This window comes from Myxine glutinosa, chromosome 7, assembly GCF_964187855.1.
Source record: "Myxine glutinosa chromosome 7, kmMyxGlut1.1, whole genome shotgun sequence".
In the NCBI taxonomy this organism is placed as follows: Eukaryota; Metazoa; Chordata; class Myxini; order Myxiniformes; family Myxinidae; genus Myxine; species Myxine glutinosa.
The window spans coordinates 113,183,283-113,199,289 of record NC_136267.1 but is presented as its reverse complement, the minus strand read 5'-3'; the positions used below and the strand labels follow the sequence as shown (position 1 = coordinate 113,199,289).

The 16,007-nt window shown below is 44.5% G+C and overlaps 1 protein-coding gene across 1 annotated transcript in view; it reads right to left on the bottom strand.

Moving 5' to 3' along the window:
- The window catches only part of LOC137430822 (uncharacterized), a 73,490-nt gene that overhangs the window by 37,808 nt on the left and 19,675 nt on the right, over positions 1 to 16,007 (bottom strand). The window contains exons 6-8 of the mRNA XM_078782720.1: positions 6,459 to 6,632; positions 5,202 to 5,352; positions 692 to 735 (exon numbers count right to left, since the gene is read on the bottom strand). Coding sequence (XP_078638846.1) covers positions 692 to 735; positions 5,202 to 5,352; positions 6,459 to 6,632 — 369 coding nt within the window. The remainder of the gene's footprint in view (positions 1 to 691; positions 736 to 5,201; positions 5,353 to 6,458; positions 6,633 to 16,007) is intronic.

The following is a 16,007-nucleotide window of genomic DNA, read 5'->3' as shown; positions in this document are numbered from 1 at the left end:
ATTCACACAGTATGGTGATGATTGCCTTCCAAGTGTAAAGGATATCCGTGTTGAAAAGCTCCCTGGTGATTGGAGGGTTGTGAAGAACAAGGTGACAAAGAATGATGGATGGAGTCAACAAAATGTTGATCAAGGGATGCTCACCATCACGGTAAGCAATCAGAAGCTGATGCTTCGGGCATTAACCCTTCGTTGGAGCAATACAATCCTCATGTGATTTTTCCAACAACCCTTTTGGGTCCTTTTGCTCCGACGAAGAGTTATCATACAAAATATCAGCTTCTCTTTGCTTCCAATGGCGGTTAGGATACCTCCATCAACGTTGTGTTGACACCATCCATTTTCCTACCTGTTCACTGACACACCACGAGCCAACACTAGCCTCCGCAAGCAAGACTAGTTCTTCATTATTTGAACAATGATACCCTTTACTGCTTACGTACATGTCCTGGGGAATGTTAACCTGAAGGCAAATGAAAGCCTCTACTCCAGTGATGCAAAATAGACAGCCAAATACTAGATCCTAGCACAGCATTCCTGTTGCTTGTGGGAAAAAAACCAACAAAATCATCAAGTAAGTGTGAGGTCGAATAAGTATGTGTGGCTTAGCCAATGAGAGCAGCCACACGAAGCTGTAGTAACTATTAATTACAAGTTAAAACAGTCCAGTGTGCAGATGTGTATGACAAACCTCTTTTTTATCTGCGGCCTTTGGGACAGGTTGCAGCACAGACTCTGAAAAAGAACAAGGCAAATGAAAAACCGCAGAAGAACATGAATCGGCAAAAGTCTGATTAGTTATTGTTTTAAAATGCTGCCATGCACAAACATGCACAAGTCAGCAATGGCGACAGATAAATTATAAATACTAGAGCATGGTAGATTTTTTTAAACAGTGAAGGTGTAGTGGTGTGCAATTACTCGGTTAATTAAAGCTGTCTCACTATTGGCCAATTATTTGTCAAACCAACCTGGAATTAACATGCTGACATACAGTAATTGCAAAAAACTCGGCGTTTATTTTTGTCTACAAAGTGAAGGCTCATGGAAGAGCTCGAACGCAGATCCAATCAGGAAGCAACAGAACAAAAAACAAAAGGAACAGCAGAAAGAACCACCTTTAGAGGCCATTTCCCCCCACAGAGCAGCGGTTGGCCTTTTTCGGGTATCGTGGTCCCCTTTTTGAAGCAATGTTTTATGGCCGGATGCCCTTCCTGCCGCCAACCCTGTTAGTCACCTCTTGCGTCACACACAGGGAATTACCAGTGAACTGGTACTCAATTTGTCGACCTCGGAAGGATGACAGGCTGAGTCAACCCCCCTGGTGTTAATTTAGCGATTGACCGGGATTCGAACCCAGGATCCTCGGATCCCATGCCAGCACCGTAACCGCTAAGCCAACACCAGGCCTAAAAGAAACAGCAGAAAGAGAGGGGAAAATGCCAACAGCAGGGCCAAGGGACAAAATATACGGAGATGGCCAAACAAGGGTTGCGGGTGAGGAAGGGTTTTAAGTCTCCAACAAGATAATGAATACATGCATGACATCTTTTTTTTCGATGGAATCTTCAGAACATCAGACTGTTTCAGCCATAATGGTCATGGCTGTCGCATCAAATACATTGTATCGAACGTCTCCAGAACGATTTCCATTGGTTAAACTAGCATGACTTTTCATGGATTAACGAGGTGAGTTATCCAATCAATGCCATAATGATGAACGAGAAACGTTATTTCATTGGAACAACATCAATGGGCCTCGATCAGCAATTTTTGATTTGCCACAATAACTTTCTTTCAAAATGCCAAAAAATGTTATGATCTGTGGAATGGGATCGATCGGACTTTAAAGTCTGGAATCTTAAACTAAATGTAAGTGATTTTTGAGATTAGTAAGATTTTTATGATTTTTATTTACATAGGATTTTAATGTTCTGCCGAGGTGTAGTCTAATGGACACCCCATAGTCTAATGCGGGCTACAACACTGTCTGAGGGCACTCCAGCTTTGACAGGGAGAGGAGATAAAAGGATTCCATTGAGTGCCCCACATTGGCTACGAGAGTGGAGGAAGTCAGAAAGCCATGTGCTGAGTTGGCCTTGGATGCCATAGGCAGATAGTTTGGAGAGCAAGGCACGATGCCAGACTGTATTGAAAGCTCGAGAAATGTCCAGAGAGAAGGTTCTGATCTCATGTAGAGGGCCTCCACCCATTGTTGGGAGAGTAGAGGCAATGTGTCCAAGTTAGAGTGACCTGGTCGGAATCTGAATTGATGGTATGAGATGAGATTGTTGTGGAAAAGGAAGAAAGTCAACTATGATGATGGAGTCCATGACCTTGTTGATGATTGGAAACAAGCTGATTGGTCTGTAGTTAAGATGATCGTTTTTTGCACCGAATTTATGTCATGCAGTGATGTTGGATAATTTCCAAGTAGATGGAGGATGACCTAGGCAATTGATAGGGTGAAAAGGGTGTGCAAGAGCAACAGAGCAGGTTTTTAGGACGCGTGAGCTGATGCTGTTCAGTCACGTTGCACAATCAGGGTCGAGGGATGACAGAAACGTCTCCACCTTTTTAGGTGCAAAAGACTCAGAGTTCTGGACCGGTTGGATGCAACTGGGTAGGGTGAGTACATACACCAGAGAGACTTAACAAGGGACCACCAGATTTTAGAGGAGGGAGACAGGTTTGTAAGTTTAGTTTTGAGGTTGGACAGATGTCGTTTTCTGGCTCTCCCAAGAGTGGATACCCACTTGTGGGCTTTGTGGAATGAGCTGAGGTTGCCTTCGGTTGGATTTGTCTTCCAGGAAGAGAGGGCATGTTGTTCAAGGCAACTGCCTCACAGCAGGATTCAGTGTACATTGTTGGGAGGAAGGGTATGATAACTAAAGACAAGATGGGATGAATCTGTGCATAAGGGAGAGCATGTTTCTGTGTAAGAATTCCCAGGATGAGTTAATATCAGGGACGGTAGATATAGGAGAACAGGCCTGAAGTGCAATGGCTGCTTGCAGTCACTGTCGATTTGCCTGAGTGAACTTCCAGACTCGCCGGCACTGAGACTGTTCTCTGAGAATGGCCAGATAGATGTTGACCTTCACAAGCACATGCTCAGATGAACCAATGGGAGCAGAGGAGGAGCAGGAGACATTGATGGGAAAGTTCGTCATAACCAAATCCAGAAGGAAAGATTTGCCATTGACAGAAATGCGGGTTGGAAAGTTTACAGATTAATTCAGTGCCACAGAGTCCTTTGGCCTTTGCTGAAATTCCACATCTTATGAGAGAGGTACCAGCACCCAGTAAATTGGCATGTTGGCAATTGAAATCACCTCGTGTGAGGATGAGAGAGTTGTGATCAGTGGTTAAAGGTGGTCCGTGTCATGTGAGAGATAGCTTTGTTGTTGGAGTCGTCACCGTTTGGAGGATGGTACAAGTTACAACACACAGGAAACAAGATGTGGGAGCAGAGGGGAAGTCACAATTTTTTTTGCGACTTCCTTGGTAGTCACAATCAATTGGGAGTTTTAAAGTGAAAAACCTTTCCGAATACTGTGAAGCACAAAGCACATTTAATGCATTTTAAAGCACATTTAACAATTGGTATATTTGCTGAGTGCAATTGGTGCAAGGCCCAAAACTTGTATCAAGGGAGGCGCAAAGCGCCACTCCCTTATAAATGGGACAGTTTCTCCAGATGCAGCTTCAACATGGGGACTGAAAACTCGTTTCTCGGCTTCTACTGGACGAAATCGGCTGCAAATTTCGGAAGTAAATGCTTTGTACATCGAGGTAATATGCTCCAAATTTCACCAACGTCCGTTTCCGCATTCTTGAGTTTTATTAAGAAAACCGTCGAATTCACGTTGGTGTTTGTCCGTCCATACATCCGTTTGCCCGCCCCAAAGGTGTTGGCGCTCATATCTCAAAGGCGATACTAGGCAGGTTCACTATATTAACAAATATAATTTCGTTCAAAATTTTTGGAGATTAGCAAAACTATACATTTTTGGAATATTCAGAGCATGAGGAAAACAAAAATTAATGTTGGCATTTGCACAGACACCTGCATGGCCGCCATTTTGGATTTTAAATATGGCCGCCATAAAATACATATTTTGCGCGATCGGCAATCGGCTTCTAGTCAACCTAGAAACTTAATTAAATATGCTAATCCTATGTTGTCTGGGTCAACGAATCCAATAAAGGCCTCAAAATAGTGCTCAGGATTATAGAAAAGCAACAAAGAGAATTGAAAACAATTGTCTTTATATTTGTGATATAACGGTATTACATAATACATGATATTGCAAGTCCTTTGAAGTTATAGGTATGGGTTTATAAAGCAAGAAAGCAGCCTTGTTAGTATCAGGTTGAACTATAAGTTCTATACACAGGATGTACGAGGTCTATACCATACAGGCATATGCTTTTACAGATCTTCATCACTGTCCTGAGTGTCATTTTCACAAAGGTGTCTATGCAAATGCCAACATTAATTTTTGGATTCCTCATGCTCTGAGTATTCCAAAAATGTATAGTTTTGCTAATCTCCAAAAAATTTGAAAGAAAAAAACATAGTGAACCTGACGATACATTGAAACGAGCTGAAACTTGGAATATACATCAGCCAATAGGTCTATCGAATGGCTTTTGAAACAAATTCAAAATCTGCGCTCATTAAGGGAGTCTACAGGGGGTGCCCTACATATATATGTTAAAACCCACCAGTAAGTAAAGTTTTTTGAACTGTAAGAATCAAATTGGCGCCCCTTTATATGAACTTTTCTAGAGCATTACTTGGTTCCTCGTAAGAACACAAGGGTAGACCAGCATGCACACAAGACTTTTTGAATGTCCCTTCTTTTCTATTATTTGGCATTTTCTACAAGCTATGGAATGGAATGTCCCTTCTTTTCGAGAGTTTGCCGCACAGCACACACCATATAAAGGGACCTTTTCTATGCCCCTGACATTTTCCCCAAGAATGCAAATAGCATTCAAAGGAAGATCTCCCATAAAGTTGTCATGCATAAAATGGCATGTTCAAATCATAAACACATTCTTCATACTATTGATTTTCTTGCCTTCACCAATACAGGCACCAAAATGGTAAAGCAATAAGTTAGAAACTACACAGAATCCTATAAGCAATATGAACGAGAGTTCTTGAACACCCACTCGTAAATGAGATTCACCTTTCCAGTGCAGGGTAGTTAGGGGAATTTTGCATATCTTATGGCAATGGTAGGTCTCCTTAGTTACCACGAGCAGATTGATCGTCTCCAAAGTGGAGATCATCTGTGCCACGTCTTCAGGGCGCTTTCCCTCAACATTTATTCCATTGATCTGAAAGGAAGCAGGAAAATAAAAGTGCGAAAGAAGTTCAAAGACTAATTTGTAAGTAAAATGCAAACTAAGGAGCGAGCTGTCAGGCATGTAATTTTTTGTATCGTAGAGACATTTGTGTCCATGTTCTCACATCCTGCTTTGCTACTTGTCCTCACAGCACTCTTTTTACCTCTGCCACTGAAAGTGGATGGAGGTTATGTTTTCACCCCTGTCTGTCTGTTTGTCTGTCTGTCTGTTTGTCTGTCTGTCTGTTTGTCTGTCTGTTTGTCTGTCTGTTTGTCTGTCTGTCTGTTTCTCTGTCTGTCTGTTTGTCTGTCTGTTTGTCTGTGTGTCTGTGAACAGGATATCTCAAAAAGTTGTGGACAGACTCAGCCGAAATTTGGTGTGTGACAAGAACGAATCATTTCGATTTTGGTGAAGGTCTGGATTTGGATACAAGAATTGTTTTAACTTTGAAGTGATTCTTCACCTTTAAGTGAGAGGGCCAAAAACATTATACACTGTACAGCATGATATTTCAAAAAGTTGTGGATGAGTTATGACAGAACCAGGTGGATGAGTTCGTTCGACAACAAGAACAAGCCCATTAAATTTTGGTTCAGGTCCGGATCGAGATCTGGCTTTGGTTTCAACAGCGTGAAGCCGAGCTCGGTGTGAGGCAGGAGCACCAGCCCAGAGGGGAGCACAGTCACAGTAGATAATGTAAAGTTGTGCTTTGCAATTATTGCAGGTCGACATATCACATGAAACAACAAGGAAAGAGTGGGGCAAAGGTGACTCAAAATCTCCTGATTTATGGCTCAAAACCAGGTATCCCATCATTGCATTATTAGACAAAGATCAGTTCACAATAAAACTTCAGGCAAATGACATGCCATGTTTTCTTGGTGGGCATTAAAGATCCTATGGTGACCTTCATGAAGAACACTGAAAGGATCAAGTTGTCATCCTAATGAACAAACTATGTGGAGCCACCATCACAGTGCCAGTCAATCCTGGACAGCGTAATCAAAAAAAGATCACTCGGCTCCATGACCACATTTTCAGTGCACGATAGAATGTCACAATATAACAAGTAAATCATGCTGTAGCGAGCGTCTCACCTTCATTATGTAAGCTCCATTCCACAAGCCAGCCTTTTCAGCTCGCCCCTTCACCTTCTTTACATAATGTTCCAGTTTGTCTTTGCTTGTGGACAAGGTGAAGCCGAAGCCTTTATGTCCTTTATCCAAGCAGCAAAGATATTGATGGTGGTTTGGGGAACAAGATTGAATTGCCTGATCGATGGAAAAAAAGGAAAAGCATTCATGACATCAAACATAATCTGCTCAATCTATTTTAAATGCAGAGGTCGATGTTCATACATGTATTTGATGACAAAAAGGGCAGGAAGCCAAGAAGGTGGAAGCCAACAAACCAACAAGGTCAGCTCGCCAACAAGCAAACCAAGAATGTGGAAGCCAACAAACCAACAAGGTCAGCTCGCCAACAAGCAAACCAAGAATGTGGAAGCCAACAAACCAACAAGGTCAGCAAACCCACAAGCAAACCAAGAATGTGGAAGCCAACAAACCAACAAGGTCAGCAAGCCAACAAGCAAACCAAGAATGTGGAAGCCAACAGACCAACAAGGTCAGCAAGCCAACAAGCAAACCAAGAATGTGGAAGCCAACAAACCAACAAGGTCAGCAAACCCACAAGCAAACCAAGAATGTGGAAGCCAACAAACCAACAAGGTCAGCAAGCCAACAAGCAAACCAAGAATGTGGAAGCCAACAGACCAACAAGGTCAGCAAGCCAACAAGCAAACCAAGAATGTGGAAGCCAACAAACCAACAAGGTCAGCAAGCCAACAAGCAAACCAAGAATGTGGAAGCCAACAAACCAACAAGGTCAGCAAACCCACAAGCAAACCAAGAATGTGGAAGCCAACAAACCAACAAGGTCAGCTCGCCAACAAGCAAACCAAGAATGTGGAAGTCAACAAACCAACAAGGTCAGCAAACCCACAAGCAAACCAAGAATGTGGAAGCCAACAAACCAACAAGTTCAGCAAACCAACAAGCAAACCAAGAATGTGGAAGCCAACAAACCAACAAGGTCAGCAAACCCACAAGCAAACCAAGAATGTGGAAGCCAACAAACCAACAAGTCAGCAAACCAACAAGCAAACCAAGAATGTGGAAGCCAACAAACCACCGCGGTCAGCTCGCCAACAAGCAAACCAAGAATGTGGAAGCCAACAAACCAACAAGGCTTCCACCTTCTTCATCAACAACCAACAAACCAACAAGGTCAGCAAGCCAACAAGCAAACCAACAATGTGGAAGCCAACAAACCAACAAGGTCAGCAAACCCACAAGCAAACCAAGAATGTGGAAGCCAACAAACCAACAAGGTCAGCAAACCCACAAGCAAACCAAGAATGTGGAAGCCAACAAACCAACAAGGTCAGCTCGCCAACAAGCAAACCAAGAATGTGGAAGCCAACAAACCAACAAGGTCAGCAAGCCAACAAGCAAACCAAGAAGGTGGAAGCCAACAAACCAACAAGGTCAGCAAACCCACAAGCAAACCAAGAAGGTGGAAGCCAACAAACCAACAAGGTCAGCAAACCCACAAGCAAACCAAGAAGGTGGAAGCCAACAAACCAACAAGGTCAGCTCGCCAACAAGCAAACCAAGAATGTGGAAGCCAACAAACCAACAAGGTCAGCAAACCCACAAGCAAACCAAGAAGGTGGAAGCCAACAAACCAACAAGGTCAGCAAACCCACAAGCAAACCAAGAATGTGGAAGCCAACAAACCAACAAGGTCAGCTCGCCAAAAAGCAAACCAAGAATGTGGAAGCCAACAAACCAACAAGGTCAGCAAACCCACAAGCAAACCAAGAATGTGGAAGCCAACAAACCAACAAGGTCAGCAAACCCACAAGCAAACCAAGAAGGTGGAAGCCAACAAACCAACAAGGTCAGCAAACCCACAAGCAAACCAAGAATGTGGAAGCCAACAAACCAACAAGGTCAGCTCGCCAACAAGCAAACCAAGAATGTGGAAGCCAACAAACCAACAAGGTCAGCAAACCCACAAGCAAACCAAGAAGGTGGAAGCCAACAGACCAACAAGGTCAGCAAGCCAACAAGCAAACCAAGAATGTGGAGCCAACAAACCAACAAGGTCAGCAAGCCAACAAGCAAACCAACAATGTGGAAGCCAACAAACCAACAAGGTCAGCAAACCCAAAAGCAAACCAAGAATGTGGAAGCTAACAAACCAACAAGGTCAGCAAACCCACAAGCAAACCAAGAATGTGGAAGCCAACAAACCAACAAGGTCAGCTCGCCAACAAGCAAATCAAGAATGTGGAAGCCAACAAACCAACAAGGTCAGCAAGCCAACAAGCAAACCAAGAATGTGGAAGCCAACAAACCAACAAGGTCAGCTCGCCAACAAGCAAAACAAGAATGTGGAAGCCAACAAACCAACAAGGTCAGCAAACCAACAAGCAAACCAAGAAGATGGAAGCCAACAAGGTTAACAAGCCAACATGCAAGCAAAGAAGATGGAAGCCAACAAGGTTAACAAGCCAACATGCAAGCAAAGAAGATGGAAGCCAACAAGGTTAACAAGCCAGCATGCAAGCCAAGAAGGTGGAAGCTAACAAGGTTAACAAGCCAGCATGCAAGCAAAGAAGGTGGAAGCCAACAAGGTTAACAAGCCAACATGCAAACCAAGAAGGTGGAAGCCAACAAGGTTAACAAGCCAGCATGCAAGCCAAGAAGGTGGAAGCTACTAACAAGGTTAACAAGCCAGCATGCAAGCAAAGAAGGTGGAAGCCAACAAGGTTAACAAGCCAACATGCAAACCAAGAAGGTGGAAGCCAACAGGTTAACAAGCCAGCATGCAAGCCAAGAAGGTGGAAGCTAACAAGGTTAACAAGCCAGCATGCAAGCCAAGAAGGTGGAAGCTAACAAGGTTAACAAGCCAACTAGCAATCCAAGAAGGTGGAAGCCAACTAGCAATCCAAGAAGATAGGAGCAAACTAGCAATCCAAGAAGATAAGAGCCAACTAGCAATCCAAGAAGGTGGAAGCCAACTAGCAATCCAAGAAGGTGGAAGCCAACATGCAATCCAAGAAGGTGGAAGCCAACTAGTAATCCAAGAAGATAGGAGCCAATATGCAATCCAAGAAGGTGGAAGCCAACTAGCTTGGATTGCTAGCTCCTCCCCCGGAGCCAACTAGCTCCTCCCCCGGGATCCAAGAAGGTGGAAGCCAACTAGCAATCCAAGAAGATAAGAGCCAACTAGCAATCCAAGAAGGTGGAAGCCAACTCGCAATCCAAGAAGGTGGAAGCCAACTAGCAATCCAAGAAGGTGGAAGCCAACTAGTAATCCAAGAAGATAGAAGCCAACATGCAATCCAAGAAGATAGGAGCCAACATGCAATCCAAGAAGATAGGAGCCAACATGCAATCCAAGAAGATAGGAGCCAACATGCAATCCAAGAAGATAGGAGCCAACTAGCAATCAAGACGAGTCTTTTCAGCGTCGCCGAGTCTGGCATTTCACTCAGGCCGACTGGGACGGTCTTCAAGCAGCCATCAATCGTCTGGATTGGTCTCCCATCTCCACTGCCTCTGACATCAATTCTTCCTGGGAATTCTTCCAAAGCAAACTGATCTCTCTCATGCACAGATTCATCCCATCTCGCCTTCAGTTGTCTTACCCTTCCTCCCGTCCATGGTACACTGAATCTTGTGGTGAGGCAGTTGCCCTGAAACAACTTGCCTTTGCCTCTTGGAAGGCTAATCCAACTGAAGGAAATCTCAGTTCCTTCCACCAAGCTCGGAACAAGTGTGTGTCTACCCTCAGGAGTGCCAGGAAGCACTATCTCTCCTCACTCAAGAATGAACTCTCAAATCTGTCTCCTTCCTCCAAATCCTGGTGGCGTCTGGTCAAATCCGTTTCTGGTGTTTGTTCCCCCTCCATCCCCTCCCTTACCTGAAATGGCCACACAGTTGACATCGCACGTGACAAAGCCGAATGCCTCAACTCTGTGCTTGCCTCAAAATCCTTAGTCCCAAACCCATCTCTCTCTGTTCCCACCTTTCCCAGTCGAACCAAACTGCTCCTGGACTCTGTGACCTTCTCTCCTGACAAGGTGGAGGAGTTTTTGTCAAACCTCGACTCTGATTCTGCAACTGGACCAGATGGCATCAGCCCACGGGTCCTAAAATCCTGCTCTGCCGCTCTATCTCACCCTCTCTCTGTTCTTTTCACCCTATCCTTTGCTCAAGGTCATCTGCCAGCATCCTGGAAATCAGCAAACATTACCGCTTTACACAAAAAAGGTGCAAAAACAGATCCTTGCAACTACAGACCAATCAGCCTGCTCCCAATTATCAGCAAAGTCATGGAATCCATCATTGCTTCGGATATGAAATCTTTCCTCTTCTCCAATGGCTTGATCTCTGATCATCAATTTGGTTTCAGACCAGGTCACTCTACTCTGGACATGCTGCTTCTGCTGTCTCAACAATGGATGGAGGTCCTCAATGCCAAACAGGAAATCAGAGCTGTCTCCCTTGACATATCACGTGCCTTCGATACGGTCTGGCACCCAGCTCTGCTCACCAAACTATCCTCCTATGGTATCCATGGAAATCTCCATGCATGGCTTGCGGACTTCCTCTCTGGTCGTAGTCAACGTGTGGCCCTGAATGGATTTCTCTCATCTCCCCTTCCCGTTCAGGCTGGAGTTCCCCAAGGCAGTGTGCTGGGCCCTGTGCTTTTTCTGGTCTTTATCAATGATCTCTCTGACTCTCTGGAAAATCCTCTGTATCTCTTTGCTGATAACTCCACTCTCTGCCGCTCCATTCCTCTTCCCTCAGATCGGCAGTCTGCAGCCTCCTCACTCTCTAAAGACCTGGACAAAATCACAGACTGGTCAAACATGTGGAATATGTCTTTCAATCCTGACAAATCTCACACTCTTACTATGTCTCTCCGAAAAGATCGACTGGACAACCCTCCCATCTACTTTCTCAACAATCCTCTCCAAGAAGTTCTGTCGCTCAAGCTTTTGGGTCTCACCATCTGCCATGATCTTTCTTGGGAAAACCACATTTCCAAACTGGCCTCCAAAGCCAGTCGCCGACTGGGCATCCTCCGTCGTGCGAAGTCCTTCCTAGGCACACCTGAGCTCCTCACCACATACAAGGCTTTCATCCGCAGCTCAATGGAATACTGTTCTCCCCTATGGGCTGGTGCTCCTGCCTCACACCTGGCTCGGCTTCACGCTGTTGAATCCAAAGCTTTCAGAATCATTGGAATCTCCCGCGATGAAGCTATCTCTGAGGGCCTTTCACTCACTCACCGCAGGCAGGTAGGTGGTCTTTCTGTCTTCTACCGACTCCTCTCCGGCCTTGCTCCCCCAGCTCTCTCTGTGCTCTGTCCCCCAAATATTCCTACAGGTCGCACAAGATCTGCCAGCCACCCTCTGATGGTTAAACTGCCGAAATCTCGGCTCTCTGCTCACCTTCACTCTTTCATTCCTCTTTTCTCCCGCCTCTGGAACAAACTCCCACACTCACTTCAATCACACTCCTCCCTCCAGGTCTTCAAAACAGCTGTTCACCACCATCTCTTATCTTCCCCCATTCAAAACCTTGATCCTTTCTACCCCCACTAATTCACCCCAGATCCACCTTGTTTGAAATTCCAACTTCTTTCCTGGAAGTCTTGGCAGTGTCCATATGTTTTATACCTCTCCCACCCCCCCCCCCTTCCCATGCCTCCCCCCCAAAGCCCTCTCCCTCCCACAGTTCTCTCGATGTCTCCATGTCTCTCGGTCCCTGCTCTCAAATGTTGTGTTTGTGTCCTTCCCCCTCTCTCCCCATCTTGTCTACCGCTCCCGATGTTATTTGTTTTGTGTGTCTGTTTGTCTTTCTGTGTGATTAATGTTCGCTCTTTCACGAACCTCGATCTTGTATACAAAAAAAAAAAAAAAAAAAAAAAAAAAAACTGCCAAAATCAAGACTCTCTGCTCATCTTCACTCCTTTATTCCTCCCTTCTCCCGCCTCTGGAACAAACTCCCTCACTCTCTTCAATCCCACTCCACCCTCCAGGTCTTTAAAACTGCTGTTCACCACCATCTCTTATCTTCCCCCATCCAAAACCTTGATCTTTTCTACCCCTGCTAATTTCACCCCAATTCCACTTTTTTGAAATACCAACTTCTGTCCTGGAAGTCCTTGGTGTCCTTGTGTTTTATACTTCTCCCTCCACCCCCCCCCCCTTCCCACGCCTCCTCCCCCCAAGCCCTCTCCCTTCCACACATCTCCCTGCTCTCAAATGTTGTGTTTGTGTGCTTCCCCTTCTTTCCCCATCTTGTTTTCCGCTCCCTCTTTTTGTGTGTTTTGTTTGTCTGGTTGATTTGTTTGTGAAGTAAATGTTAGCTCTTTCACGAGCCTCGATTCAGTATACAAAAAAAAAAAAAAAAAAAGAAGAAGAAGAAGATAGGAGCAAACTAGCAATCCAAGAAGATAGGAGCAAACTAGCAATCCAAGAAGATAAGAGCCAACATGCACCAAGAAGGTGGAAGCCAACTAGCAATCCAAGAAGGTGGAAGCCAACATGCAATCCAAGAAGATAGGAGCCAACATGCAATCCAAGAAGGTGGAAGCCAACTAGCAATCCAAGAAGATAGAAGCCAACATGCAATCCAAGAAGATAGGAGCCAACTTGCAATCCAAGAAGGTGGAAGCCAACTAGCAATCCAAGAAGGTGGAAGCCAACTAGCAATCCAAGCAGGTGGAAGCCAACTAGCAATCAAGAAGATAGGAGCAAACTAGCAATCCAAGAAGATCAGAGCCAACATGCAATCCAAGAAGGTGGAAGCCAACTAGCAATCCAAGAAGGTGGAAGCCAACATGCAATCCAAGAAGGTGGAAGCCAACATGCAATCCAAGAAGGTGGAAGCCAACTAGCAATCCAAGAAGATAGAAGCCAACATGCAATCCAAGAAGGTGGAAGCCAACATGCAATCCAAGAAGATAGGAGCCAACATGCAATCCAAGAAGGTGGAAGCCAACTAGCAATCCAAGAAGATAGAAGCCAACATGCAATCCAAGAAGGTGGAAGCCAACTAGTAATCCAAGAAGGTGGAAGCCAACTAGCAATCCAAGAAGATAGAAGCCAACATGCAATCCAAGAAGATAGGAGCCAACTAGCAATCAAGAAGATAGGAGCCAACTAGCAATCCAAGAAGATAGAAGCCAACATGCAATCCAAGAAGATAGGAGCCAACTAGCAATCAAGAAGATAGGAGCAAACTAGCAATCCAAGAAGATAAGAGCCAACTAGCAATCCAAGAAGGTGGAAGCCAACTAGCAATCCAAGAAGATAAGAGCCAACTAGTAATCCAAGAAGATAGAAGCCAACATGCAATCCAAGAAGGTAGGAGCCAACATGCAATCCAAGAAGTTAGAAGCCAACATGCAATCCAAGAAGTTAGAAGCCAACATGCAATCCAAGAAGTTAGAAGCCAACATGCAATCCAAGAAGGTAGGAGCCAACATGCAATCCAAGAAGATCAGCAAGCCAAAAAGGTGGAAATCAACAAGGTCAGCAAGTCAACATTGATAAAAGGAATATGCTGTCAAAAAATAACAGACAAGAGTAGATGAGCCTGGCATTAGTTGGTGGACATTAAATATCCCATGGTGTCCTTCACGAAGGTTAGTCGAGTTATCGTCGGCACCCTGAACAAATTACAAAGTTCTGCTAGAACAGAGAGAAAAAAAAACTGCAACAGCAGCACAGCCGTACTCCCAGCAACAACTACATTGACGCAAACCTGCAGCCAGCTGCCGTATATGAGAGAAGAAAAGAAAGAAGAAGAAGAAGCAACCTCCACCCAACATACAACAATCAGATGACCTAAGGCTGTGGTGCCTCGACTCGATTGATAAAATAATCTTCAATAATTAGCTGTCCTAACATTCTTTAAGTCAAGTGGCAATTCCAGTTTATACATCCCACCAACCGTTCAGGTTGATGAGGAATCTCACATTTGTCTTTATTATCTTGCCAAAACGAAGTTTTTGCAAGATGTATTAGTCAGCTTGTATGTTTGTTTGTTTGTGGTTAATCATTTTTTTTTACACGTTTAGATCACTCTGTAGACCACAGTTATTATTTGAAACTCCTGTAACTTCGCATATCAGAGTCCTATAGAGATACCCTTCAGCACACAAAATTTTGAAGGTCAAGGTCAAAGGTCAAGGTCACTTTGTGGTCAATCATGGAGGTCGACGAAACACTAATTTTTTGAGTAACTTTGATCGGATCGTCTCCAAACTTCATGGGAATCTAGTATATGGTCCGGCGCTCAGCTGATTAGTTTTTGGTGGCGATCGGCCTTGACCTTCATGGTTAGCGCTGGAGGTCGAAAATTATTGACCCCAAGGTCAAATTTTGAAATCGTAGGTACCATATCGAGTAATACCTCATATGAATGCCCTTGATGAGTGCTTCCCAGATCTGTAAACAGTTTGACGCTATGACGTCATTTGATGACGTCATGACGAAAAAACGGAATTTTCACATTTTGGCAAGATACGGTTCACCCTGTGGGTGACATATTTTTTATCTTTTTTTTTTACAACAAATGGATGAGTTTGTGTGTTTGAGGCATACTTTTTGTGTGTATTAATTACATACATCTATTAATTAATTATGTATTACATACTATTGTAATGTACCTTTTAACTATTTAGACTGCTGAGACCCCTTTCACGTTTGAGGACCCTTTAAGACCCCTCAGAACTTTAAGACCCCAAAGACCCCTAAAGACACAGGGGATCCAAAAGTTCTCGAGGATCCAAAGCACCCAGAAGACCCAAAAGTCATGGAGGACCCAAAAGTCTTTAAGGACCCAAAAGACCCAGAAGGCCCAAAAATTATAGAGGACCCGAAAGACCCAGAAGACACAAAAGATCCTGAGGGCCCAAAAGACCCAGAAGACCCAAAAGTTCCTAAGGACCCAAAAAACCCAGATGACCAAAAAGCACCGAAACCAAAAAGGCCCAGATGACCCAAAAGTACCCAAAATACCCTGAAGACCCCAAAGACCCTGAGGACTCAAAGGACCCAAAAGTCCCAAGGGCCCAAAAGACCCAAAAGTCCCCAAGGACCCAAAAGTCCCCGAGGACCCAAAATACCCCGATTATCCCGAATATCCAACAACAACAACAGGCATTTTAAAGGCCATTTTCCCTGCAAGAGCAGGGGTTAGCCCTGCGGTCCCCATGACAATCTTCTCCATTTTGCGCTATTTTCTGCATCTCTCCTTGTTAACCCCCTTGCCCGCATTTCTTCTTCGACCATCTTTAGCCAAGTCTTTCTCGGTCTTCCCCGTCCTCTACTTCCTTCCACATTAATTTCCATCACTCTTCTCAACCAGTCACTTTCATCCTTCCTCAACACATGACCAAACCATCTCAAACTGTTTCTCTTCACAGCATCCATCACAGGCTCTATTCCCATCATCTTTCGCAATTCATCATTTGTCTTCCTCTCTCTCAACGATACTCCACACATCCACCGAACCATTCGCATTTCCACCCTTTCCAGCCTTCGTTGCTGCTCC